Source organism: Pipistrellus hanaki (assembly GCF_964339955.1).
Source record: "Pipistrellus hanaki genome assembly, chromosome: 4".
Lineage (NCBI taxonomy): Eukaryota > Metazoa > Chordata > Mammalia > Chiroptera > Vespertilionidae > Pipistrellus > Pipistrellus hanaki.
Genome location: NC_140506.1, coordinates 36,034,990 through 36,062,095, shown reverse-complemented (window position 1 = coordinate 36,062,095; position 27,106 = coordinate 36,034,990). Strand labels below are relative to the sequence as shown.

The 27,106-nt window shown below is 45.6% G+C and overlaps 2 protein-coding genes across 2 annotated transcripts in view; one reads left to right on the top strand and one right to left on the bottom strand.

The window, feature by feature from the left end:
- F2RL2 (coagulation factor II thrombin receptor like 2) overlaps positions 1–27,106 on the top strand; it is a 505,949-nt gene that overhangs the window by 203,454 nt on the left and 275,389 nt on the right. The window lies entirely within an intron of this gene.
- SV2C (synaptic vesicle glycoprotein 2C) overlaps positions 18,157–27,106 on the bottom strand; it is a 136,837-nt gene continuing 127,887 nt past the window's right edge. Inside the window, exon 13 of the mRNA XM_084881270.1 lies at positions 18,157–25,386. Within this exon, the coding sequence (XP_084737396.1) occupies positions 25,203–25,386 (184 nt within the window). The 3' untranslated portion in view covers positions 18,157–25,202. The remainder of the gene's footprint in view (positions 25,387–27,106) is intronic.

Sequence of the window (27,106 nt, the reverse complement as noted above, 5' to 3'; positions counted from 1 at the left end):
CAGGAGAACAGTATGTAAGTTCCTCAAAATTTTTAAAATAGAACTGTCAATTCTATTTCCTGGTATTTATCCACAGGAAACAAAAGCATTAACTCAAAAAAAAAAAAAAGAAAAGAAAGAAAAAGAAAAGAAACCATCTGCATATCCCATGTTCACTGCAGTATTATTTCCAATAGCCAAGACATGAAAGCAACCTGAGTGTCCATTGATAGATGAATGGATAAAGAAAATGTACACGCACACATGCACACACTCACACACACTCACACACACACATACACATATGCACATACAAATATTATTCAGCCATAAAAAGAAGGACATCTTGCTATTTTCAACATGATGGATGGACCTTGAGGATATTGTGCTAAGCAAAAAAGTCAGACAGAGAAAGGCACATCTTAATAAATATGTGGAATCATAACAAACAAAAACTGAACTCATAGATAGAACAGATTTGTGGTTAACGGAGGCAGGGGGTGGGAGGCGGGCAAAGTGGTTGAAGGGGGTCAATTATAAAGGAAAGAGAGAGTGGAGCTGTAATGTACAGCATGGCCACTATAGCTAATGCTATTTGCAGAGTGGAAAGTTGCTAAGAAAGTAGCTATTAAAAGTTCTCATCACAAGTAAAAAATATGAAATTATGTGTGGTGGCAGATGTTAAGTAGATTTACTGTGATGATTATTTCATAATATATACATATATCAATTCATGTTGTACACCTGACACTAATATAATATCATATGTCAATTTCTAAAAGTTGAATAGTACTATGAAGAAAAGCACTCAGTGGTTAAACAAACACCACGTGTTCAATAATGAGAAAAGAAAGCTGTGTTTGAAAGATTCCAGTGAGTGTTTGCTCCTTTAGCCATTGAGATGCAGGAGCCCCTGTGCCTGGCTTTGGTGTCTTATCAGCATTCCTCGCTGCTGAGAGGAAGGTCATCGTGATGGTTATCTGGAAATGAAGCCTTGCTGGCTGTTTCACGTGAGCACCAGCTCTGTGCCCTCTAATAACAGTCAGATGGAGGGAGGAAGGATACTTATACTGCTTAGTACCCACCATGTGCAGGCAAAATATCAACTGTCCGTAGAGCACACGTACTAAACTGACCTCAGTTTGCAGCTGGTAGAAGACAGAATCAGCATGTAAACCCAGGTCATTCCCCCATTTCCACGATAATTTTTGCTCTTCTCTGCTGCCTCGTTCATTCATTGAAATACATGTTACTATTCTGTGTGTGGGGTATACAATTTTAAAGTTGACATTGGTCTCATGAGGTTTGCCACGGAGGGGGCAGAACCAGACAAGGGCATTAATGGTGATAAAACAGACCAACAAGTGCTATTCTAGAGGTGTGCCCTGGTCATATAAGAATTTGGAGGTGGGGCAGCTGAATCAGATTTCAGGCACTGCCTAATGGTGATCAAGGACAATTTCTTAGAAAAGATTACCCTTGACCCACGTTTGAAGGGCAAATGGAATTAAGCAGATAAAGGAATAGAGGCAAGACTTTTTAGGCCAAGGGAACAACATAGGGCTGAGATGCACTACCTGTCCAGGAAAACACAAACATGTTTTCCACTATGGCTAATGTGGCCGTGAATGTTGGGTAGGGTTGCCACATAAAAAAATACAGGACACACAGTTGATTAGAGTTTCAGATAAATAATAAATAACTTTGGAGAATAAGTATCTGCAAATTTAACTAGTGTGTATATTTTTATTTACTAACTCTAGCAGCATTATGTAGGGGGAGAGGAGAAAATAATACTGAGGAGATAGGCAGAGGCCAGCCATGGAGGAGCTTGTGCTTTTAGCAAAAGAATTAAACTTTATCCTGAAGACCATCAAGTACCATTTAGGAACCTTAAACAGACTTGTGTAATGATCAGACTTGTGTTTTAGAAAAATACAGAGAACACATTGGAATGGGTCAGGTAAGAGGCAGGAAATCGTTTGGAAGGTATGGAAACGTACTAATTCTCCCCTTAAATCCATTTCTTCTTCTTCTTCTCTAGTAAGAAAGCTTTAGGTAGCCTCTGGCTTCCCAGCTAAGCATACTTCTCAAAAAATGGTTCTCAGTCTTCTTGACCAGTTTTTAGTGGCTTTAATTAGCACTGGACTCAGTTAAAAATGACAGAAAACTCCATCATCATTAGGAAGTCAAGCTCCTCCTAGCTTCTTGCTCTGCCATCCCCAGGTTGGCTTACACCCCCTGGTCTGAGATGACTGCTTGAGGTCCAGCTATGATGCCCACAGTCCAGGCAGGCTGACCTTTCTGGAAGTTACACATGATCCTTCCACTTACATCCTTTGGGCTAGAACTTAGACATATGGTTACTTCTATTTACAAGGGAAGTTGGGAAATGTGGTATTTATTCTATGACTATGTATCTAGTGAAAACCAGGGCATATATTGCTAAAAAAAAGAAAAAGAAAAAGGAGAAGGAGGAGGAGGAGGAGGAGGAGGAGGAGGAGGAGGAGGAGGAGGAGGAGAAATAACATAGAAACAGGACTTTTAGAAGTGGCAGTTAGTGTCTTCAGGGGTTAGATGATATAAATTTTCAGGAGGAAATGTTTTTTTAAATTATGTTATAATAATGATGATGACTTTCCTGAAAAGGTCAAGTGGCTCTCATTTATTACTCTGGGCACAACATTGCCACTAGCCAGGATGAGAACAATTTCCGAAGGAGAGGCAATGCTTAGATGAAGGCAGAGAGGATGGATTTTCTGAAGGGAACTAAGGCCCATGTCCAGCCTGGTTAGCGTCAATGATCAGACGAGAAACACAGTCACCTCTGCAGCAGTTCCCAGCACCCGTGGCCCAGTCACCTGCTTCTTATCTCTTGGAATCAGGACAAATCATGAGTTTTGATGTCTTGAAACTTGAGCTGTGGGGAATTTAAAGGGACCTGCAGCATCTAAAATCAAATGAGCATATTAGGGTCACGAAGCACATTTGTGTCCTCCAGAGGACCGAATGGCTGATCCCTACTCAGTTTGCTGAGTAGGGATGCACCCACTTCACATGGTGAACTAGAACTGTGTATATTATATGATAGAATCGATCCCATTGAAATTAAAAATGGTCAGAAATAAAACTATATCTTCAACTCTCAATGAAAAGTGACTTTTCAATGAATCTTATGTTCCCCCAGATAAAACTATCATTTGAAAACCGATTCATTCACTTTTTTTAAATTTTATTTTATTTTATTTTTTTTATTCACTAGGCCAAGCATGGCTTGAATGTCTCTGAGCAGTTGGCAGGTAGATAGAGGTGACTTTGAAAGCTGGCTCAGTTCTGACAGATTTTCAGGTGGCCATGGTCTCTATGACACTCTAAGTTTTTTTTTTTTCTTTTCTTTTTTTTTCTTTTTTCTTTTTATTCAGCTGGGAAGGCAGTATGGTAGAAAGAGCATTGAGTTAGGAGACCTTAGTTCAAGTCAGTCCCCATGTGATCTTGGGCAAGTCTCTTAACCTTTGGGGTCCTAGCTTCCTCAACTGTATGATTTATAATTGAGTTAGATAAGGGGTCTTAAGTCAAATTCCTAAAGTGGCCAGGCATGTAACACAGACAAGTGAAGTGGGCCTGGCTTAAGAAAAAGAGAGGCAGAAGTCCATTGCTTCACTCTTCACTCAGGTTTAAGAAAAACAACAGGGTGAACCCACTGAGCAATGGTCACCACTCAACTTCTAATCCAGAGAAGCCACCGGGAGCAGCAGGGACTGGGGTAACCTAAGAGGGCAGGCCCCTCCCAGGTGGGGCTGCTGTCGCTTACCTTCTGTTAGGAATGTGGGCTAAGTGTGGCCAGGTCTTCTGAATTTGGATTTGTTTTTTCTTATGGGAAACATTCTGATTTTCTTAACTGGGGACAACTCAGAACTTTGAAAGCCCCCCTGCCAGTCCATCCAAACCCACTAAACCACACACTAACTTTTTTGAGTGTACATTTTTGGGGTGAGATGACTCAGATCTCATGAGAGTTAAGAACCCACAACCTGCAAACTTTCAAGATTCACCAGTGAGCTGAGCACAGGTTTCCAGCACTTTTTTTTCAGAATGCCAGGCAACAAATGGCGAGCCCCTCAGACACCAGGCACTCACTCACTCACTCTCTCATTCCTAGTCAGTGAACCTTTACTAAGTCTGAGGCACAGGGAACAGAGAAGCAAATAAGAGACAAAGTACTTGTTCTCATGAAATGTACATCCTAGTGGAGGGACACAGACGAAATCCATAAAAGAAAAATGGTACCTATCATGTCAGGTGGCAATGAGGCAATGTGGTCTGGAAGAAAGAGAGTGGCAGGCGGGTGACAGGTCGGGTGGAGTGGCACATTAGGTAGGAGGAAGAGGAAAGGTCTCTTGTTTGGAATTTCACTGGTGCAGAGACTCAAATAAGGAAGCAAGCCATGCAGTTATCTGGAAAAAGCATTTCAGAGGAAATCTAGACAAAGGGCCGAGGCAGGTGCAGAAAGTGGCCTGTTTGTAGAGTTGCAGGGTGAAGGTTAAGGTTTTATACCTGCGAGTGGGGTTAAAGGGAGGCTTTGAGAATATTTTATGAGACAAAGCATTCCTCCAAATTGTTTGCAATGACTTTATCTCTTCCTATTGATATAGCCAGCTTAGAGGCAGATCTGAGAAAAGAGGCATACACCCACTACTGACCGGTGCCATAAACTGGCTCCGTCTTTCCTGAGAGAAGTCTAATAAATTTAACAAGAGCTATAAAGCTGTTTACACCCGTTGACATGGTCACTTCACTTGGTGGAATATTTCTGCAAGGCAAAAGGGAGACAACCAACCAGTCTACCAAGGTGGTTTGAGCAGGGTCTTATAGCTTTGTACAATGCCTGTGAAAAATCTTAGACAATGTTAATCCTCAAAATGGAATGGAAATAATTTCAATGTCCTTAGATTCTTAAAAACTGTTAAAATGAAAAACAAAAGCAAACCTGTTAAAATGATCCATGGAGACAATATTAATAAAGAAAAATGTATTATATGAAAAAGTTCAAGAAAAAAAGTTAAAGAAAGGATACAGTGCATTTATGCTGATCATAAATCGTAGAAAAAGTTTCACTGCACATTAACAAAGAACAAAAGAGAATCTGGAGGGACACACAAGAACTTGTCCAATCAGCTCTCTTTTTGGGTGGAGCTGCTTACATTCATAATAAATTTTTAATTTTTTTTTCTCTTCTGAATTTGGCTTACATGTCAGATCTTTCAAGATGTTTTTATTGAATTTATCAGGGTGATACTGGTTAATAAAATTATACAGGTTTCAAGTGTACCGTTCTATGATACATCGTGTGTTTATCACCCGAAGTCAGTTCTCCTCTGTAACCATGTAGTTGACTCTCTTTATCCTTTACTACCTACCCCCACCCCCTTCCTCTCTGGTAACCACCATGCTGTTGTCCCTGTCTATGAGTTTTTGTTTATTTCTCGTTTGTTCATTGGTTGCTTTTCAATTTTGTATTCTACATATGAGTGAAATCATATGGTTCTTAACATGTCAGATTTTTTTTTTAAAGTTGAGGTTTACCACCTGTGAAGTACCATCATCCTTCATGACACCGCTGAGGGGGACAGAGCTGTCCTGCAGGCGCTGAGCTCACTGTGCAATCGTGAGAAATATGCAAGTGGGTCCACCGGGGTGTGGTCTGGCTTGCACCCATCTGGAGCTGTGGAACAGCAGGCTGCTTTTGTCATGATTTTAGTGTCTGCACTCCAGACAGATTCACTGACTGGGACAGAAAACTAACGGCAGCTCAAGTGGAGCCGCTGGACCATAAGCTGCGGTTTCAGCTGTGGCATGGCAGGGTGCAGCAGAGCTGAAAGTTCCCTTTGCTGTGACACTTCCCACACCCTTCCTGGTGCAGCCCCACCTAATTTTGCTGTTGTCTTCTTGTGGAAAGAGGGGGTGCCCGGCTTGTAGATTCCAAAGCAAACACTATCTAATCCTGACTGAGCTTTGAGACATAGTCTTGTCAACGGTCACTGAGGGCTTCCCTGGCCATTCAACCTAAAGTAGCTGCTATGGAGATAGAGGGCCATCGCCCTGTTTGGGGTTCTGTGTATGAGTTCTGAACACCGTCCTACAGAGTCTTGTTCGTTTGTTTGCTTGTCTGTCTTTCCCCGTTATCATCTAGGCTCCTTGAGGATGGGAGTGTCTGTATTATTTCCTACTGGTCTCTATAACGACTTCTGGTACATAGTAGTTCCTTGGTGTTCATTTAATGAATTAAAAAACAGACTTGCAGTAATCAGCAACTCAGGGGCTCTGGACCTCCACAGCCCATCTGGATGTGAACGGATGAGTTCACACAGGAGAACGAGGTCACAGAACTTCCTTAGAATCTCAGCAGGAGCATCTCAGGACCCAGGAAAAGGGTTTCTCTGGGGAATTCCCTCTCTTCCCATACCCTTACTCTCCCTGCTCTCTGTCCTTCCCTTTGTGTCTTCTGGAGAAGGAGGGCTAGCAGTCAGGTAAGCGATGGTGGACAGGCGGGCAAGTTCTCCGGGTTTTTCTCTAGCAGCTGGGGGGCCCCGAGAAAGGAGAACTACATGCATGGAGAGTAGGACAGGCGGATGTGGTCACGCGGGAGGGACATGAAGATTTGTGGTCGTTTAATTCTTACATCATTTTAAACGGCTCACAGAATAGCTCGAGACAAAGAAGAGAACACACGTTCTTCTTTCACTCCACAAAGCTGGCGTTTAGCATCAGTGGGAAGTGATGCCATTCTCAACTGGGAGCTGACTCCTGTTGGGCAGGTAAGGAACTGCTGTCTTAGGAGCACATGCTAAAGAAAGTCTTCAGCTGACTGCCTGAAGCTATGGCTGTGGAAGGTCTGAACCTGATGCTTCAGTGTGTGAAGATGAAAAAGCAGTGATTGAAGTGAAGGCTAAAAAACCCATCCCTTCCCCTGTGCTTTTATTGAGAGTCAAGAACGCCAAGGATCTTTTTCCTAGTCAGTCATTTTCTGACCATTTAAACTAAGCTGCTGAAAATACGCGTGTCTTTGGTAATAATTGCTGGCATATATTGGAAGCTTACTAAGCACCTGGCATTGTTCTAAGTGCTTTATATTAACTCAACAATCCTAAAAGGTAGTTACTATTTTTCTTTTGATGAAACAACTGAGGCAAAGGGCAGTTAAGCAACTTGTCTAAGGTCATTCAGCTGGAAGTGACAGAGCCGGAAATGGATCCAGGAAATGTGGCTCCAGTGCCCATGCTCTTTTTTCTCCATCACTGCTACACTATTTTTATTTATTTTTTTTAAATTTTTTTATTTTTAAAATATATTTTATTGATTTTCCACAGAGAGGAAAGGAGAGGGATAGAGAGCCAGAAACATCGATGAGAGAGAAACATCGACCAGCTGCCTCCTGCACACCCCCCACTGGGGATGTGCCCACAACGGGCATGCCCTTGACCGGAATTGAACCTGGGACCCTTTAGTCCCCAGACCATCACTCTACCACTGAGCCAAACTGGTTTCGGCATGCTACACTATTTTTAGACATAGAACACTTGTAAATGTAGTTCTATTTCACAGCGATGTGCCATAGAGCAATACTGAAGTCAACCCTGCTTTCTTCCCCCCTTCATGGGTGTTACCACTGAGGGCACTTTCAAGGGTGCTATTATTACTACTAAGAGTACCTTCACGGTGTTACTATGAAGAGCACTCACCAACACTTCCTCCACATGAATCTGTCTCCCAGAGCGTCTTTCTGGAAAAGCCTGATCCGAGAAAGCAAGCAAGGAAGAGGGCCTCCTAGGTCGAGGGCACAGCATGAGTAATCTTAGCAGCGTCTCCCAGCATGCCCTGTGCAAGTGAGGTGTATGCACTCGGCTGTGGTAGGAAAGGCGGCTGTGGAGGAAGGCAGGGCCACGTTCATAGAGAGCCTGGTATGCTGGCTCAGGAGTTGGACTGCACCCTCAGATTGTTCATTCATTCATTTACCAAATAGTAAGGGCGTGCCTACTGTGTGTAGGGCAGAGTTTGAGGCACTGGGGATACCATGGGAAAAAGTGAAGCAAGATGAAGATATTTATTTCTCTCTTTCCTGTGAGGTTAGTGGGACGGTGAAGTGAGTAACATCAGTAAAGCCCTTACCTCAGTTACTGCCATGGTACCAGGTGCCTAGCACTTGCTAGCATCTCTCCCTTCTCCCTTCTCCCTTCTCCCTTCTCCCTTCTCCCTTCTCGCTTCTCCCTTCTCCCTTCTCCCTTCTCCCTTCTCCCTTCTCCCTTCTCCCTTCTCTCTTCTCCCTTCTCCCTTTTCCTTTCTCCCTTCTCCCTTCTCCCTCTGGTGGTAGCTTGGTGGGGACTGAAGGCTGCAAAGGAGGCAGGGGCAGTTAATGAGAGCTTAGAATCAAGGCAAACAGAGAACCCATGGCTGTAACCAGTGGAATGCTGGCGTGTGTTGTACAGGCATGCAAAAACCTATCGCTAAATTTTCACAAATTTTGCAAGCTGTTGTTAAGCACACGGTCCTTGTTAAAAGTCAAATTACATAAACATAAAATCAAATAAATTATATTAAAGACAAAGTTCATAACTACTGAGAACATATTACTTCCTAATTATTTTACTGTGTTTTCCATAATCTATGCTTTTGATGTTATTGACTTTTGCTGAAACTGTATGATAGAAATACTTTATGTATAATGAGTATTTATTATACATAATAAATGAGATTGAGCCTCTATTCCCAAATCCACACTCAGAGACATCACACTGGTAGCTTGAAATCAACCACGGTGGGAGTATTTACACCAAGGAAATCTGCAAACACTACAAATCTGGAGAGATGGGTGTTAAATATTTACCAACACACCTCTGGCTACATCCCTGTGCCTGTTGTGTATAAAGCATTGAGCACTGGGCAGTGATGTCAAGCACCTGGTGTGTTGGGGTGTCTAGGTGGAGAGGCAGTTTAGTGTGGTGGAGGGGGGCAGTACAGGGGCCTTCTGCCTGGGGCCAACCGGCTCTCCCCTTTTCCAGCGATGTGACTGGGTGCGCACTGCAGGTTTCAGGTAAACAGATGGGGCTGCCATAAGGAGTAAAGAAGGTAAGTGTGAAGTATGAAAGCAGTGCCTGGCTTGCATTAAATACGCTATAATTTTTAGCTATTATCTCTGAGTTGGCCGGTAGATAAAAGAGCACTTTGGAAGTCACGCTGGCAGCTTGGACAAGTCACGACAGCTCAGCAGTCTCTAGGCCTTCCTTCGACGTAAGGCCAGGCCAGGCTGGCAAGCCTTCTCCAAGCCCTCCTGTCAGGGCCTGGTTCTCCTTCCAGAAGCTCCCCTGGGCCCCGGATGTCTGCCGTAATAATTCATATCATATGATCCTTGCCTGTTTCCTTGTCTGTCTTCCCCAGCTGGGCTGTGGGCCGGGAAAAGAGGAACTGGTTCTGCCCTGTATGTCCCCGGCAGCAAGCCCAGTGCCAGGCACAGGACAGCTGTTTAAGAAAGGCTGTTGAATAATTCTAAACGAATGCTTACTGCCTATCTGGAGACTCTTCCAGGTAAAGCTCTGCGAGGGCAGGGACTGTCTGGTTTCCTAAAACACCTTTGCTTGTCCTGTGCCCAGTGTGGGAACAGACACATGGAAAACACACTTACCCTGCAGTGAATGGACTCTGATAAGCCAAAATGCTGATGCTCTGCCTTCTCCTTTTAGAGCTTGATGCCTAAGGGACAAAACTGAGACTATTGGATGCTTAACATGCTAGGCCAGTCCTAAATATGCAAATACTATAGAGAGCTTAGTCCTTAAGATTGTGGGCTTTAAAGGCAGAGCAACCTAGGTTGGAGTTTTGCTGGTTATTTACTAGCTGTGTGTCCTTGGCCAAGTTACGTAACTTCCCCGAGTCTCAGTTTCCTCATCTGAAAAATGAGGATAATGACATACCTATTAGGCTATAAAATAATATTACAAAGTAACTTATTATAATTACTTAAGATACCATCTATAATAATAAAAGTGTTATATGCTAATGAGACTGGACGTCCTTCTGGTTGTCCCTCGGAATGACCTTCTGGACGAAGCCGGGGCTGCGAGGAAGCCCAAGTCCCAGGTGCCTGCTGGCAGCAGGAGGGGAGCCCGGGTCCTGGGTGCCGAGGGAAGCCGGTGTCAGCAGCTGGGGGAAGGAAAGCCTACTCTTGCACCAATTTCCTGCATCAGGCCTCTAGTAAATTATAATGAGTTATAAATAACATTCATTTATTTATTGTAATCCTCACTGAGGATATTTTTCCATTGATTTTTAAAGAGAATATAGAAGAGAGGGAAAGACAGAGAGAAACTATGAAGTGAGAGAAACACATTGATTGGTTGCCTCCTGCACAAGCTCCGACTAGAGAGTAGGCCGGGGAGGAGCCTGCAACCGAGGTACATGCCCTTGACCGAAATCAAACCCAGGACCCTTAGGTCCGCAGGCTGATGCTCTATCCACTGAGCCAAACTGACTAGGGCATAAATAACTTATTGTTAATGAAATAAATTAAACTACTTAAGATATAAATATAACAAATTATATAATCATTTTTAAATAAATTAATAAAAATACTGTATATAAATCACTAAGTCCTATATATGGGGCTCAACCAAAGGCAGCCATTGTATTATAAGGAAGTTTTGGAAAAGAGAAAGTCCCTTTCCCATAGAAATTAATTTCTTTGTAACCAATTAAGTGCAAGTTACTTTTTCTGAATTGTCTTTAGTGACTTTGGTATTAAAATCATACTTATTTAAAAAACTAGGGGTGAAATCTATTTTAGAAGAAATGATAAAAATGCTGGCAAATAGGGAGAAATCAGAATGTTCATGGGAGTTCAGAAGGATGTATGAATGCCAGAAAGTGAACTGGGAGAGAGCATAACCAATGGTGTGACAATCAATGAGTGAGTACAAGGAGATCTGGGGAAGGCAGTATTGCTCTGGCAAGTCCCAGATTTGGCTACAAACATTCTTGTACATGTCATTAATGCACATATGCAAACATCTCTATTGGGCATTTACAAAGGAGAGGAATTCTGTACCATAAGATATGCATGCCTTCAGCTTTAGCAGGTATTTCCAAACACTTTTCCAAAGTGGCCACACCAATCGACCTTCCCACCAGCAGTGCTAGTTCCTTTATGAGAACTCCAGGCCAATACTTGGCTATATCATAATATGGTTTTATTTGCATTTCCCTGATGACTCATGAAATTGTTTTCCTATGTTTAATGGCCATATTGTTCTGGACATTTTTTGTGAACTTTCCATTTAAGTCTTTACTCCTTTGCTATTGGGTTATCTGACTCTCCCCCCCCCCCCCCCCAATTGATTCATAGTAGTCCTTCATCTATTCTGTATAAAAGTCCTTTGTTGGTTATCCAAGTTGCCAATATATTCTCCAACTCTGTGGCTTGCCCTTTCATGGTGTCTTCTAATGGATACTAAAGACACACAAAAAAGAATTCCAGCTGAATGTAGATCTAAATGTGAAATGAAAAACAATAAAGCAGCTAGGTGAGGAGAATGTCTCCATGACCTGAGAGTAGACAAAGGTTTCTTTATAACAGGGTTTCCTCAAAACACTAACCTAAAATGGAAAGGTTGATAATGAGACTACTCTAAGATCAGCAACTTCTGTGCATCAGAAGACACCATTAAGGGAGTATGCTAAGCATTTGTATCATCATTCAATCCTTTAAAAGTGGGATATAGGTATCCTTATATTACAGATGGGGGAGTGAGGCTCAGAGAAGTTAATGAACTTTCCTTGGACCACGCAGCTTACTAGTGCAGAAGCACTAGTCTGACTGAATCTAGAGACCAAGCTCCTAGCTCCTTTATTATTTCCAAAGTGTCCAGCATGGGGCCTGGCACACCGTTGGGCTCCAGACACGTATCTCCCTTGGCTTCCCATGGTGCCTTCCTGTGCTCAGGGATCACTTAACATGGCCCTTGTTCTCCTTATAAATTATTCATTTCCTTCATCGCTGTTCTGAAAGCGTGCCCGCGGGGAACAGTTGCTCTTTGGTTTTTTTCTTAGTCTCAAGGAAGCAAGACTCCTCTGGGTATATTCCCCACAGCTGCACCTGGAGAGATTTGAACTACCATTCTGTGGAACATCTCCGATCCAGCAGGATCAATGACAGAGCCCCAGGGAACAGGAAAAGAGGCAGCTCCTGATGGGCTTTTCCAGGTCGGCCAATCCCTGCACCATGTGCTCAAGGGTGGCTGGAGTCCCGGCATCCTGTGTGTGCCACTGCTTCTCCTCCTTCTCTTCCTGGCTGCCAGAGGCCCTCCCGTGGAGCTGGGCACCTGGGCATCTGGCAGGGCATGACGAGGCTGCCTTTGTGAGAAGTGGAACTGCAGCTGGGTTTGGGGGTGGTGGGTGAGTCACTCTGAGTTGCTGCCAGGGTCACCACAGGCCAAGGTCCCTGCTGTGCATGCTGACGACAATGGAAGCTCAAGTTACACGGTCCTGTCACAAGTCTTGCGAGAGTTAGAAATGCCAGGACTCCACCCAACCTGAGCCTGACTCCGGGCTTCTCAACATCCTAGTGGGAAGGAGCAGCTTCGAGCCAATCATGTGCATCACAGTGGCCATCACTTACTTAGGACTCATGGCACTTTGCTCAGCCTTTTCATTACATTTCCTCACAAACCGCAGTGAAATACCAAGTGTCATCTTTTCTAGTCGATGGTTGTGGAAATTAACTCAGAAAGACTCATTTTAGCTTCCTCCCTGCCCTCGCAGCTGCTAAGTGGCAGAATCAGGGTTCAAACTCACATCTGTGTGACTCCAGGACTCAGCGGAGTGTTACCAGGAAACTAAGGAAGCTGAAGAGGCAGGGCCCCCATTCTCATGGGTCCAAGGCACTGATCATATGATCTTTAAAAGTGAGCAGCCCTTCCCCCCCAAAACAAAACAAAACAAAAAACAACAACAACCTGCAAGTGAATAGACTGATTCCTTAGTTAAAACTGTTGGTTGTTTCCACTCCGTCTTCCTTTCCTCACAGTCAGCCTGGTGTTGGGTGGAGGTGGCACTTGGGGTTCTGGCTAAGAAGAATTGGAGTTGGGGTTATATTCAGTTTGAGTTTGTCAGGATATGTACAATATGTCTGTGGTTTGCAGTCACTCCTGCGATGGTAAAGTTACTGCTGCCTGCCCCACTGAACACTCATGCTGCCCGCTTTGCCCACCCGCCGGGCCTGTGTCTCGAAGGTAGAGCCAGAGATTGGGCTGCACGTAGGAATGTGGTCTGTGACATCAGCATCGGAAGTATGTGAGAAGTGAAGAAACAAGAAACTGTCAAAAATAAAAAAACCAGCAGCTTAGTAATCGAAACTAATTTTATATTCCTATTCTATGACACTGACATCACAAAGCTGTTGTCACAGAAGGAGGCCATCAAAGAGGATGATTTAGAAGGGGAAATTACACAGGTGTGTCAGGAAGTTCTTCAATAAAAACTGGTATTTTTCTGGATTTTGTTATGGCTTATGATGTTCTCCAGTCATTTTTAAAAAGTTCATAAATTGTGGTAGCTTCTTTTCTCATTCTAAATAAACACTTTTTTTTTAAAGACTAATTTTAGCTTCCTCCCTGCCCTCACAGCTGCTAAGTGGCAGAGTATATTTTATATTAAAATATATATAAAATATATATTTTACATTTTATAATCAATAAATTATATCAATATATTTTATTGATTTTTATACAGAGTGGAAGAGAGAGAGATAGAGAGTTCAAAACATCAATGAGAGAGAGTCATTGATCAGCTGCCTCTTGCACACACCCTACTGGAGATATGCCCACCACCAAAGTACATGCCCTTGACCGGAATCGAACCCGGGGCCCTTCAGTCCCCAAGCCGATGCTCTATCCATTGAGCCAAACTGGTCCCAGCTAAATAAACATTTTTGTATCATTGTTCTTAAAGAGAACATCCCAAACCTGGAACTGACTCTGCCCCAAGTCATGCTCTCGGCAGCGGGTAGATTTTGCCCCGGCACTGGGAGGTCCACTGTCCTCCGTGTGGACAGAGACCCGGGAAGCCCGAGCTCCCTGCACTTTCGTAAGTGCTACAGGCGGCTCTCCAGTGGCGGAGAGTCCTCTCGTGGAGGCAGGAGGCTGAAGAGGGTGCGACATCGCAGCGAAGGTTGGGCCTGCGGTTGGATTTGTCCATGTTTCCAAAGCCTGAGAGAGAGCTGATCCATGACAAAAGGATTAGCTCAGGAGTCGTTGATCCTTTTGTCATGTGCAGCAGCTTTCCTCACAGGCCCATCCAAAACTGGAATTCACTGAGACTTCCTTGGACCTCTCAGTCCAAAGGGCATTGGGTGCATTTCTGTTCTGCCTCCTCTGGGCTTTGAGGCTGGGCCCAGAATCAGGACTGCAGGCAGGCGGCTGCTGGTGCACTTGAGTCAGGGTTGGTGCTGACTGTGTGCTCCCTGATCCCAGACCACAAGCCTCATTCATTCTGGGGCTGCAGGGCTGGAACCTGCCTTGGCGGCAGGAACTTGTCTCCTTTGTGGCTTTCACTTCTCCCCCTGGTGTCTGGACAGCGAACTGCAGGGGATGATGATGCATCTGTTCTCCCCACTCAACAAAGAGAGGGCGTAGTGACAGGCTGACAGGTCCACCCCAGCTCCAGAAAAGTGCCTCCTCCTTCCTATGCTCACATCCAACCAGGGCACAGCTGGTCCTGGGCCAGAGGAAGCTTCACCAGGGACAGGCCACAGAAGGGCTGCTTTGCTCAGAGGCTGTGGTGCAGGACAGGTAACAGTGCACTCACCTACTCCAGGATAAAATAAATTGTTGCATAGAGAGCAACGTCTTAATACGTGGAGAGGCTGAAGGAGGCAGAAGCACCGGTCTGAGGACAGCCCTGGTACCTGCTTCTGGCTCCTGAGTGCAGGGCCCTGGGGTTATTCCTCACACAAGACTGAGCACACCCTGTAGAGGAGAAGGGGGCTCTGGAATAAATCTAATGGCAAGTAGCTGCACAGGGTGATCAGATCATAAATTCCTGGGCAGGTCACGGTAAGCAGTCACGCCTCAGGCCTGTAGCGTCCCTAGTGAGATGTTATCTTTGCCTGATGCAAGCCCTGTCCACTGTTCTTGTGCATGTCTGTTTATACACCTTTGAAATGCCTTCTTTTCAGATCCCTTGAAAGTATAACCATCCTCAAGAGAGCATAAAATCTTGTTAACTCTCCTGTAATTTAACCAGAGATGTCCCTGACTTGCTCTCTTCTACTTCATGTAATCTTTCCTACAGTCCCTCCTTCATTCCAAATGTATAAAATGTATATATATATAAAATACAACTGCAAATGACATTTATCAGAAGCATTTTTCTCAGTCTGTTGAAATCTTACTTCCGGACCTGGTATCTGTTTGGCTCTAATAAACCTTTATAAAAATGTTCTACAGGTTTGGCTGTTCTTATGCTGACAACACAATGCTGTTCTTCCATGTGACCACAAGCATATTCAACCACATTCTGTGCAAAGCATACACACATACAACACACTTTACACAATTACAAATGTAGCATTTTGCACCTCCTCAATTTCATATGTTGCTGAACTCCTAACCCCAGTGTCTCAGAACGTAACTGCATTTGGTGACACGGTCTTTAAATAGATAATTAAGCCCTGGCTGGTTTGGTTCAGTGGATAGAGCGTTGGCCTGCCCACTGAAGGGTCCCAGGTTTGATACCGGTCAAGGGCATGTACCTTGGTTGCAGGTACATCCCCATGGGGAGTGTGCAGGAGGCAGTTGATCAATGTTTCTCTCTCATTGATGTCCCTCTCCCTTCTTCTCTGTAAAAAATCAATAAAATATATATAAAAAATAAAAAGAGAATTAAGTTACTAGAGGTTAGTAGAGCAGGTCCAAACCCAACATGAGTAGTGGCCTCATAGAAGAGAAGATTAGGATGCAGACTTGTACCAAGAGAAGTCATGTGACCACATGAGAGAAGACAGCCATCTAAAGCCAAGGAGAGAGACAGAAGACAGCAATCCCGCCTACCCCTTGATCTTGGACATCAAGCCTCCAGAATTATACGGAAACTGACTCCTGCTGTGGTAGCCTGTAGCAGTCTGTGGTGCTTTTTTAGAGCAGCCCTAGCAAACTAACATGGATGTTCGTGACCTCATTGCCCGGGACAGCAATCAGGAGAAAAAGCTGTTCCTTCAGGACCTCTGTGGCCTTGTTTTAACACACCGACTGTTAGACATTTCACATTTGGGATTTTGCAGCCACAGGTCCAGGCCAGGCCTACAGATGGTTCCTTCTGCCTCACAGTGATCCTCGTCAGGCACACCCAGCATCTGGTGCGTTCCGTGCCTGCCGCCATCCCGGCACTCCTGGGAGGGTTTGCCTGTGGAGACTTCGTGCCCCTTGTCGCGCAGCAGGAGAGACAGAAAGGGGAGGCATATGGTAACTGTTCTCGAGTACTAACTAGGTCCTGGGTCTGGTGGGCCGGGGCCTGGGAAAGGGGGAAGACTGGTGGGGTGATGGGCATTTCCGCTGGAGGAAGAGGGGGAAACAGAGCTACTGCAGCAAAAATAAGGGCTCTGGCCTGGTGGTAGTGGTGGAGGGGGGAAAGGGGTGGGAAAGAAGCTAGAGGAAGTGGGAGCAGCCCCAGCAGAAAGGACAGCCTGCAGAGGGGTGTGAATGCTCAGCGTCCAGCGTTTGTGTTTTCTTTTCTAATTTTTAAACTTTAAAAATATGTACATATTTTTACTGATTTCGGAGAGGAAGGGAGAGAGAGAAAGAAACATCAATGATGAGAGAGAATCATCGAACAGCTGCCTCCAGCATGCCCCACACTGGGGATCGAGCCTGCAACCTGGGCATGCGCCCTGTCTGGGAATGGAGCAGTGACCTCCTGGTTCATAGGTTGATGCTCAACCACTGAGCCACGTCGGCTGAGCCAGGATAGTGTTTTCCAGAATTGTCGTTGATGATAGAATGTTCTATGGCAGTCACAAGTCTGGTGGTAATCGAGCACCTGAAATGTGGCTAAGTGTGACCGAGGAACTGAATTTAATTTCAGTTCTTTTAAACTTAAATATAAATAGCGGCATGTGGCCACAGCATGAAATGGCTCAGTTCTGGAGCCCACGGTTGCTAGCCTACTCAGTAGCTACCTTCCTTCTTCCTTGCTTGCTAAAGCCCAATTTTATTCACATAGTCCGAAGCCCTGTGCTTCAGGGAAGGGTGAGGTCCTTTCAAGTTCTCTGGGGGGAGGGGAATCTTGAGTAGTTTAAGTCAGTGGTAGGAATAATATTCCCCTTGCTAGTTGACTGGTTTAGGAGTCGGCAAATGGTACAAATCCATCCAGAGGAGGAGTCTGCTGGAGGATTCTGAGAATGATCCCTTTAATGGTAAAAAAGGGTCATAAAGAGGGGATGGTACCTCTTGTGGCCCTTAAGATATTTGTGTGATGAAATGATGCTTAGAATTGCTGAAACCATCTGAAGCCCATGAGGAGGCAAAAGGCAGTGAGCCAGGGATGGCTGATCTAAAAGACAGAAAGAACCTGGGTCTTAGATAATGTTGCCAAGCCACCTAGTTCCCAAGTTAGGAATTGTCCTACCTTCTTTGTTATGTGCGTAACAACTCCCTTTATTAGTAAAGAGACTTGAAGCTGGGTCTCCTTTTAAATGAAGTCGAGAGTACTCAGCAAATCCATGGCAGACAGTTCATGTGTCTGCCTCTGATGCCCATGCATTTTTTTTCTCATCATTCTTCTCAAACTCGTGTTCCAACCAGCCACGACCAATCAATAGGAGACCATATGCTAGTTACAAATCTGTTTGCTATTCCTGCTCGGGGGCAAAAGAACACAAGCATCTGCTTTGCCACAAACTCCCCTGCCAACATTTTCTTCCCAGCGGTCCTGGCCAACCATCAGAAAGTGTTCCTGTAAAATCAACAATACATCAATGCCCATGACACCGGCCCACAGACACAATTCAAGTCAACCGGAATCAAGGGAAACAGGTTTTCACCATCTCCAGTTTACAAAGTACTTTTTCTTTTCTTTTCTTTTCTTTCTTTTCTTTTTTTTTTTTTTTTTAGGGTCAATCCATGCTTGCAAGAGAAGCCAGTCACACGGCAATCTTTATTTGAATATAACGGAGCAAAAAAAAAAAAAAAAAAAAAATTGCTCTTTTTATTAATTGGATGTACATTACATATCTTTGCAGCTGCTACATGAATGTTAAGTATCTGGCATATACATGTATACACACGTCCACATCGGATGGATTTACGCTGTACATGAGTCAGCCTCCAGGGAGCATGCCCTTCCACAAGGATACACATGGCTGTCTCGGGACGCTCGTCAAAACACACGTGGTCAAACGTTTTGGCAATCAGGAAACAGACGCAGAGGAGCATACCAGGATGATGAGTTCACAACAAGACCAGCTGCACTTAAGATGAAGACTCCAGAAACCCGGGACAGAATTTATTGGGGTTCGCACATGCAGCACGTATATAGAAAGAGAGTACAATGGGGGCAACTGGGACATTCACAGCAGGAAGTCTTACAGAGCAGTCAACACAGAAAAGACACAAGACGAGAAAAAACAAGACGCCCAAACACCAAAACCAAGGACAGGACCATTGCCAAGATCTCCGTGCGAGGAGAGAGGATTGTAGGTACAGCCTGTGGAAATGGGGGTTCACCTGAAAGGCAAGGCTCTCCAAGGAATTTATTTACAGGATCTGGACATCCATGAAGGACACGCAATCTGTTCGGTGTGTTTTGGGTTGGTCGGGGCGAAGACACACGGCCATGTTTTGGACGCACATAGCAAGAGAGAACATTTCTTTTTTTTCTTCCATTTGATTTAAGACATAGATGCCCTTCAATGAATGTATAGCAACGGTGGTGGAAATGAGATTAAGCCATTAATCTGTCCTGTTCTATCGAGACAGGTCTGGTGAACGTCAAAGGCAAGGAAGGGGTTTCCTCCTTGGATGCCTACGTGGGTGTGGGAGGGGAGATACTCTGTAACTTCAAACAAGCGTATGTTTGTTTGCACATAATAAAATAGCCCGTTTTCTGTGTGTTCTCCCTGAAGGCACCATTCCCACAGAAAGTGGTGGGTCCTCTTCTCAATCAATACAAATGCAGAAAGAAACTGTGTGTGCCAACAGGAGGTTGAGCTTGCTATGCCTGCCTTTTCTTGCCGCTGCCTTATGGGCAATGCTGACACACAACCCCCCGGGGCTCGCTTTGGTGTGGCCTGGGTCTGGGCAGGTGTGGACAGTCACACTCCAGGCACCTGAGAGCTGCTTGGGACCCTGCACCCCTGCTTCCAGGGCGGGCCGCTGGCCTGGCGTTAAATGCTGTGTCTGATCAGAGGGCCGAGGCTGCTTTCTTCTCCTTCTAGTTCGGGGCCCTCTTGACTCCACAGGGAGCATGACTGCGGCAGGGCAGAGAGAAAGGGGCAAACTCTGCAATGTCAGCATTTAAATCGGAATGCAAAGCATCCAGCCTTCTGCACCAAGTAAGACCCTCTTTAGGCATGGAGGCGGGGGGGTCCATCTTCCACAGCCCGATGGATTCCGAGGGATGGGCATCTCTGAGGTTTCATGCCAGTGGTGCCCATATATCTATCTATCTATCTATCTATCTATCTATCTATCTATCTATCTATCTATCTATCACCCATAGGAGTGGAGAAGCAGTGGGAGAACTGGCCCGGTACAAGAAGCCGAGTCAAGGCCAAGAGTCTAGAGCTCACATCCCTGCTCCCATTCACATTCTTCATGTGTTCTATCCCCCGGCCTTCACCACATGCAGGATGGATCAGCACATTCTTTAGCCCCAGTAAAGCCTGGCCTCACCTTGCACACTGCCAGACGCAGAGGTGACGAGTGTAGGGAAGGAGAAGGAAAAACAGAGGGGAAAGGAAGGAAGCTGGGTGTGCGCTGTCTAGGGCGGGTGAAGAGGACAGCAGTGCTAGTGGGTTAAAGAGGAATCAGAGCCCTCGGAGCCCCAAAAGTCCTTTGCAGCTTCAAGACCCTTTGCCACAACCATGCACTGGGTTTAAGCTGAAATCTGAAAATCTCCTGCCACTGGCTGTCAGAACTTGTTTTCTGAGTGGCTTATCTGTGGAGGGTGGAGGGGAAACGCTGCTCTAGGATATCTGCAAAGACACTTGACTCAGTCACAAGCCCTTAGAATCAGAAAGGAAACGTCCTGGAAGCTGAGGGCTCTGCTGACTCTGCTCGGGAGGAAACACCAGCACTGCCCTCTGGGAACAGACAAAATGTCCTGGAAGACACTGGGACTTTAAAAATGAACATCATTATGCAGATGGGGCTATCTTTTGCTGCCGATTCCTTTCTTGGGATAATACCTTAGGGCAGTTTTCTGCCGAGACATTTAAAGAAATAGCACACGCATGGCCTCCATTTTCCCAGTACTACTTAGTAGTCCCTTCAACAAAGTCCAGACATTGAGGACTTCCTCCTTCTCTCTTCTCTCGGAGGTATTTCCAATTTCCAAGGACTCCCTGCACTATCCACCGTAGGCAATGACTTCTTTTACATCCGGAAAACAACAACACTTTGTGTTTATAGGAGGGGGCTCCAAACTGGAGTTGGGTCAGTATGAGGCTTCCCAGCTTCCCGAGGTGAAGCACAGTGCCTCAACCACGCCCACGGGAGGTGCTCAATAAATATTTATCAAATAATCACGCGAGGTGACACGTGGCCAGTGAATGTTTGCCCAGCTCTCCCTTCTGCCCTAGCCTTGCTAGCCTAACACACGGGCCTAAGCAGACCCGTGAACTGTATCCCTGTAACTCAAAATCCTGGGATTCCTAAAATACATCTAGACACTGTCTGAGAGAGGCCGAAGGCGAGACAGCTGTCACTCCACACCGGACACAGTGAAGGGACACACAAAATACCTAGCAGACACAGACAACTTTCTTTTGTCTACATTACACAGATTGCGAGGGAAGCTTTACTCAAAACGTACTTCGCTTGGCAGGAACAAACACTGTAAGAAATACACAGTTCGCTTTAGAGTGTCCCACTGTGTAGATTGCTTTTTGCTGTCGCAACGTGACTGGCATTTCCGTGGGTTTGGTAGCTGGACTAAGTTCAACATGATATAGTGGTTAAAGGAAAACCAATTTCATAGCCAATAAGCACCTAAACAACCAACCAGCTGTCTTTCGGTATACCAGGTAAAGGCCAAATTCAGACGTCCCTGGTTTCAGAGCCTTTAGCACACAAACAGGTGAGGCGTTTTAGTGAAGATCTAGGGAAAGGCCGTTTTGATATTGAATAGAAAAAAACCAAGAGACTATCACATTCTATTTTGGCCGAGGGACTCAGAGGGTATTCCCATGAGAAGCTTTTGAAAAGGTCCTGGGGTTCAGAAAGTCTCAGGGGTGCCCTACTCCTTCACTGGAACCTTCTCGGTGATACCTTAGACTCTCCCTTCGTCACTATGCTTCTTTCCCCACCTCTCCCTTGTTATCTCAAGACATCCAGAAAAGCAGCTCAGTCATTTGGGGGCATAATCCTGAATTCCGATTTGGTGAGATTTGTAAGTGAAGGTACAGTTGCCAACTTAGGTGAAATCACTTAATAACTCTGTTTCTGAAGGCCTAGATCTACTTAGACAAAGTTTCAAGAATAAAGTGAGAAGTGGGAAGAGGTAACTATAGGACGCAGCCTCTGCGATAGCAGTATGACTGGAGAGTCATCTGCCTGACAGGGTGGGTCCTTCCCTGGGCAGAGATAAGGGTGGAACCAGCATTAAATCGAGATAACGCTCCAGATCCTACCAGGCAGGAAGCACAAACCACATGAGACTTATGTTCTCTGCCCATTCACCAGCGCTTCCAAACAACTCCTTGAACTCTTGTATACATGCCTATTTCCCACTGTTTTAGTTTCTAATCTGAACCTACTTGTGTTTATAATGATGAGTTTATCATCGAAAGATAGATAATCCCCCTTTTCAGGAAGATTCTCCAGAATCCTAAAATAGTCCCAATCCTTTACTCTATAGACAGGGAATGTTCGATGACTAACATTCTCCCCAGCAAGATCTGGATCTCACTATTGGTTAGTGGTGGAGTGGGGCTAGGACCCATCTATCTTATCTCCCAGGGCCAGCACTCTGGGCCTAAGAAGACCCCTGGATGCTGGGTTTGGCTTCCAAGGCACAGGCCTGCCTGGGAGCTGGGGCTGTAACGTGGTACAGGATTTACAGTTTGGAGCAGCTGGGTTTTCTTTCCTACCGCGAGGACCCAGCAGTAATAATAGGGTTCAGGCACATTCTGGATTGGTTCCAAACAGCTATGAGGAAACTTTAGGTAGAAAAGGAGTTAGAAAAAGAGGAGCAAGTGGGGCTGTTTCCAGGACCTTTGCTTTCGCACACACTCTCACTTTCCTTCTGTTGTAGCTGAAATGAGATGCTGGGTGTGTGTCTATGAGCCAGCAGTCTCCTACATTGCTAGAATGGAGAGTTTCTGTTTAATCGCATGGCTCTATCTTAATCTGGCTAACCCCAGAACAAGCCGGACAGGCCACACCACATACTTTGGGAAGAACCTGAGCTCTCCTAGATAATCCTGGTGGTGGGAACAGCGGGAGGCAGAGAAAACTGCACGAAAGGTGGAAAAGGTGGTGACCAAGAAGGTTTGTGACCACCGACTGTCCAGGAGATTAGAATAGATCCCTCTGGGGCCACCGGGGAGGCTTGGGTTAGGTGACACGAAGGCCGAGAAAGGCCCTTCGGAAGGGGATGTATGACGGCCGGTCTCATGGCCTGTGGGGTTCTGCTGGTTTACCTTATTTTGACCCAACCCAGTGTTCCTATAAAATTCCCTGTAAACCGAGCTCTGCAGCCTGGGAGATGGCTTATGCACTCAGAGCTACAGTGGACATGGGAGATCTTTCTGAAAGGAAAGGCAGTCCAGCAAGCAGAGTCAGGGATCACAGAAGACAAGAGTATGGCATCCATGCACACTTCTGCTTTTCTTCTGAATTAGTGAATGGAGGACACACATCTTTCTTTTGCTGTTATTGCCACACAGGCTACATGCAACTAAACAAACAAACAAACAAACAAACAAAAAACCAAAAAGCAAAGATACTCCTGCTCCGGTCCCCAGATATGTCCTTTCCAAGAAGAGAAATCAAGGGGTGGAGAGGTGGAGAAGCAAGTCCACACGGAAGAAGAATAACACACAGGGTCCCTTCTTGGTTTGTGACTGCCGTCTTTGTTCTCCGGCAATATGACAACAGGCAGACCTGAGAGCACGTTCTGTTTCCTTCCCGGCCTTGCTGCTATTGGTCTCATAGATCTCATCTAGGCTTTATTGATTTTCCTTCTGCCAGCCACCTTAGCAGTTTTTGGTTTGAGTTTTCCTGACATTCTGGCCCTAAGCCGGGTCCCCAGGGAACCACCCTCTTCCTGCCAGCCCCAACCCCCGGCTGCCCCTCCCCCCTCCAGACCAGAGTTACTTCAAGGGGGAGTCGATTAATGGCTTATGTTAATGAAAGGAGCTTTTCAGGGAGTCTGCACCCCGCAGTCTGGAGCTCGACCAGGATCATTAGGGAGGGAGGGGGAGCAGAGGGGCCTCTGGGGTTAAGACAGCTTTGAATGTAATGACTATTGGAAACAAAGGCTCTCCTTAGCGAGGCTGAGGCCTGCTGGAAACGCCTATAATAAGTAAGAGGTAATCCTCTCACAAGAAAGAGAGAGTTAAAAAAAGGAATATTGTTTTAATACGGGATCTATTCCTGGCTTCTGGTCACTGCCGCCTGTCTACAAGACGGCTTCAGATTTCAAAGAAGATGAGCAAAAAGCATGAGCTTGGAGAAGGGGCAGGCCTGATGGGTGAGGAGGTCACAGAGCTGACAGCCCCTGGGAATGTCCTGCTGACCTCTCTCTTCCAGGCCCAGGCAGGCTGCACCGATAAAACGAGCAGCCGCACATGGCTGGGAGAGGCTGCCGTGCCTGCCAGAGGACCCCTGGGGCACGTCAGGCTGCGATCCCACACACAACACCCTGGCCCGTGCCCCGGCCCAGGGGAAGACAGAAGCTGGGACCTGCTTTGGGAAAGCCGGCTATGGAGTCCAATGTCAAACACTGGGGCTCCTGTCCCTCCAGGTATCACTTTGCATTTCCAAATGGCGTTAGGTGTGAAAGTCTCCCTGATTTAAAATTTACAACAACGCAGATGCCTGGCAGTCTCTAGACTAGAAACAGCTTGGACGAATGGCAGAATCAGGTAGGCAGACCCAAGGTTTAGAAAGAGGCTTTCTTTTCCTGAATCTGTTTTCTGGCAAGATCCATGGCTGGGGCAGGGGGAGGAGGGGAGAGTGGAGGCCAAAGATCTCCCCCTCTCTCTCATTTTCTAACATTCTGAACCACATGCCACAATCACAGACACGCTTTCCTCACATTTTCAGCCATGAACTGGGCTTTCTGGCAGAAACCTTGCTTTTGCAGCTCAGGCAGACCAGGGCTGCTCACTGCAGAGCCTTTATTTTTCTTGTCAGCAGAGCCACCTTAATTGTCGCTCCTGAAAGAGCCCCACCCAGCCCTGTTTGGTACCACAGGGTTTTCTTTGAAAGGCTCTGCTGTTACAGCTAGAATTGCTGGGTGTCCTTTTCTAAGTAAACAGGAAATGTCACTCTGTTTGAAAAAAAAAAAAAAAGAGCGAGAAAAAAAAGAATCCCTCTCCTCAGCACAAATGCAATAATATGCCAACTTATACTTCCTGTGAATGTTGAACTGGGAGCAGGATCTATTTCTTATAGCAACACAGTCCTCGTCTCAGCTCCCAGGCCTGCAGCGAGAGAACCTCAGAGAGGCCCGGCTGACCAGGACATTTGAAAAAATGCTTCCACTAGATTTTGGGGAGGCAGTAGCGGGTCGTCAGGAAAGATAACAATGCATGAAAAACAAAACAAAACCCAAACCCTCTGCAAAATCACATTTAAGGGGCACGATGGTATGCATCTAAATTTTAGTCGCAGCAAGAGTTCGTGTTCTGACATTTGACCACCTTTTATATCTGAAAAAATCTGAAGTGTTGAGTCGGTCAGGAGAGATGACACAGGGCAGGAGAAAGAAACACAGGCGGATGGATGGCTTGTTTCCAGTTACATCAGGACCTGGGTTTGTGAGTCGGGCAGGCGGAACCCCACCAGTCCTCCACACACGAGCACGGTGGAGGCCAGCAGGATGGGGATTGCTTTGGTGATGCTGACCAGGGAGCCGAATATTAAGTTCCCAAGGACGGCGGCAGCTTTGCAGAGTGCGTTCAAGAAGCCAAAGCCTGTTGCCCTGCGAAGGAAGGAGACATGATCAAGGTTGAGAAAGTGACGTCCAAGATTCCGACTTGAGACACAGGTGTTCCATGAGGTACTTCCCAGTGACCTCCATGGTTGGTGTACCATTAGAGAGAACAACTAAATGCTTGTGAGCACATCTGGAGATTGAGAACCCCAGCTGTTGGTACTGTTCCTTCAGCCCTCTACGCACTTTCTCTCCACTGATTTCATCCTGCCCATCAGTTCCAATTCACCAAGAAAACATTTCAGGGTGTCAGAAAAGTTTCTACTCTCTTTCAGACTTAAATAAAAATGTATGATGATGTATTTAAAAAAATTTTTTTTACTCCCTATTCCCCCCCCCCCCCCCCCCCCGGTTTAATTAATGTGTGAGGTTTTAAATAATGGAAGCCTATTTTCAGAGAAAACCAGGGATGACTGGATTGCATGCTCCATCTTCCTGGTACCCCGGAGGTGAACTCTCCTGGTCTTTTCCCAATTGTTTTTGGTGGCTGGCGGAAGCTGAACACTGAGGGGGCGGTCTGTCCGTGAGCAGGTGACACAGTTCTCACAGCTTCATCAGACTTCCAGGCGGGAAGTCAAGCCCAAGAAGAATGACAGAGGAGACTCAGACGGTGGGCCTGGAGATCTTGCTCACTCTGCTGGCATTTAAGGGGCACAGGTGGTATATCACTAAGACACAGCCCATTCCTTAAGGCCGTCTTTGGCAAAGAAAACCTGTACTTCTTTATGTGTGTTGAGTGTGATTTTACTGTCGTCTCCTGGGAGGAGGCTTAGTTTTGTTCACGAGAGCACCGGGACCACTGACATCATGAGGTGATATGAATTTCCCCAGCTTTGTGCCAGTTCAGCTTTGTGTCTGTCACTGGGTACACACGTGTTAAGGGCACATTGAATGCAGGGTCATTGTTAGATACATTTTTTTTCCCCAACAGAGGGAAATGCATTTCATATGCTGCACAATGCAGCATTTAGGACACAGCTTTCTTCGATTGTAAATTTTTAAGAGTGGGTTTTCCTCTGGCCAGTCATAACAAGTCCTCATCACTACTTGTGCTTTTCCTCAAGGTATTTTCTTCGATGTGTGGATATTGATTGAGGTTATCCAACCACCCCCCTTCCCACACCACAGGGAGAAACCAGCCTGCGAGGGAGTGCAGGGCCAGAGACTTGGCTGTTAGAGCAGACAGGCCTAAGCTAGGGCAGCAGCACTAGAAAGGAGAGTGAGGAAGGGGTGTAACGGACTCTCTAACTGAGAGAACAGGAACTTCTTGAGATGAGGTAAGCTACTTTGGTATTCTTTTTCTTTTTGCCTTGTTTTTAAAGAAAGAGACTAGTAACAACCACCAACAGAAAGATAAGAAAATTCAATATACTGATAACTTATTTTTTTTTTTCAAATGAAATTGCTGGAGGTTGTATGTTGGCCTCCAGAGCATAATAACATCACTCACCGCCTCCTCCATGTCCATGGAGATGATGCCATGAGGCTGAAGTTTTAAGAAATAGACTTTTTTAGTCCCATTAACTGGGACTTTTGACTCCCCATCAGGGAAACTGTATATATGTATTCAATAAATTATTCAATAGTGCTAAGTGCCAGGCACTATTCTAAATAATAATAATAATAATAATAATACTTTTTTTGAGCAGTTTTAGTTTGATGGAAAAAGTAAAGAGAGTAGCACCCCTTTTGTCCTCCCCACCCCAGT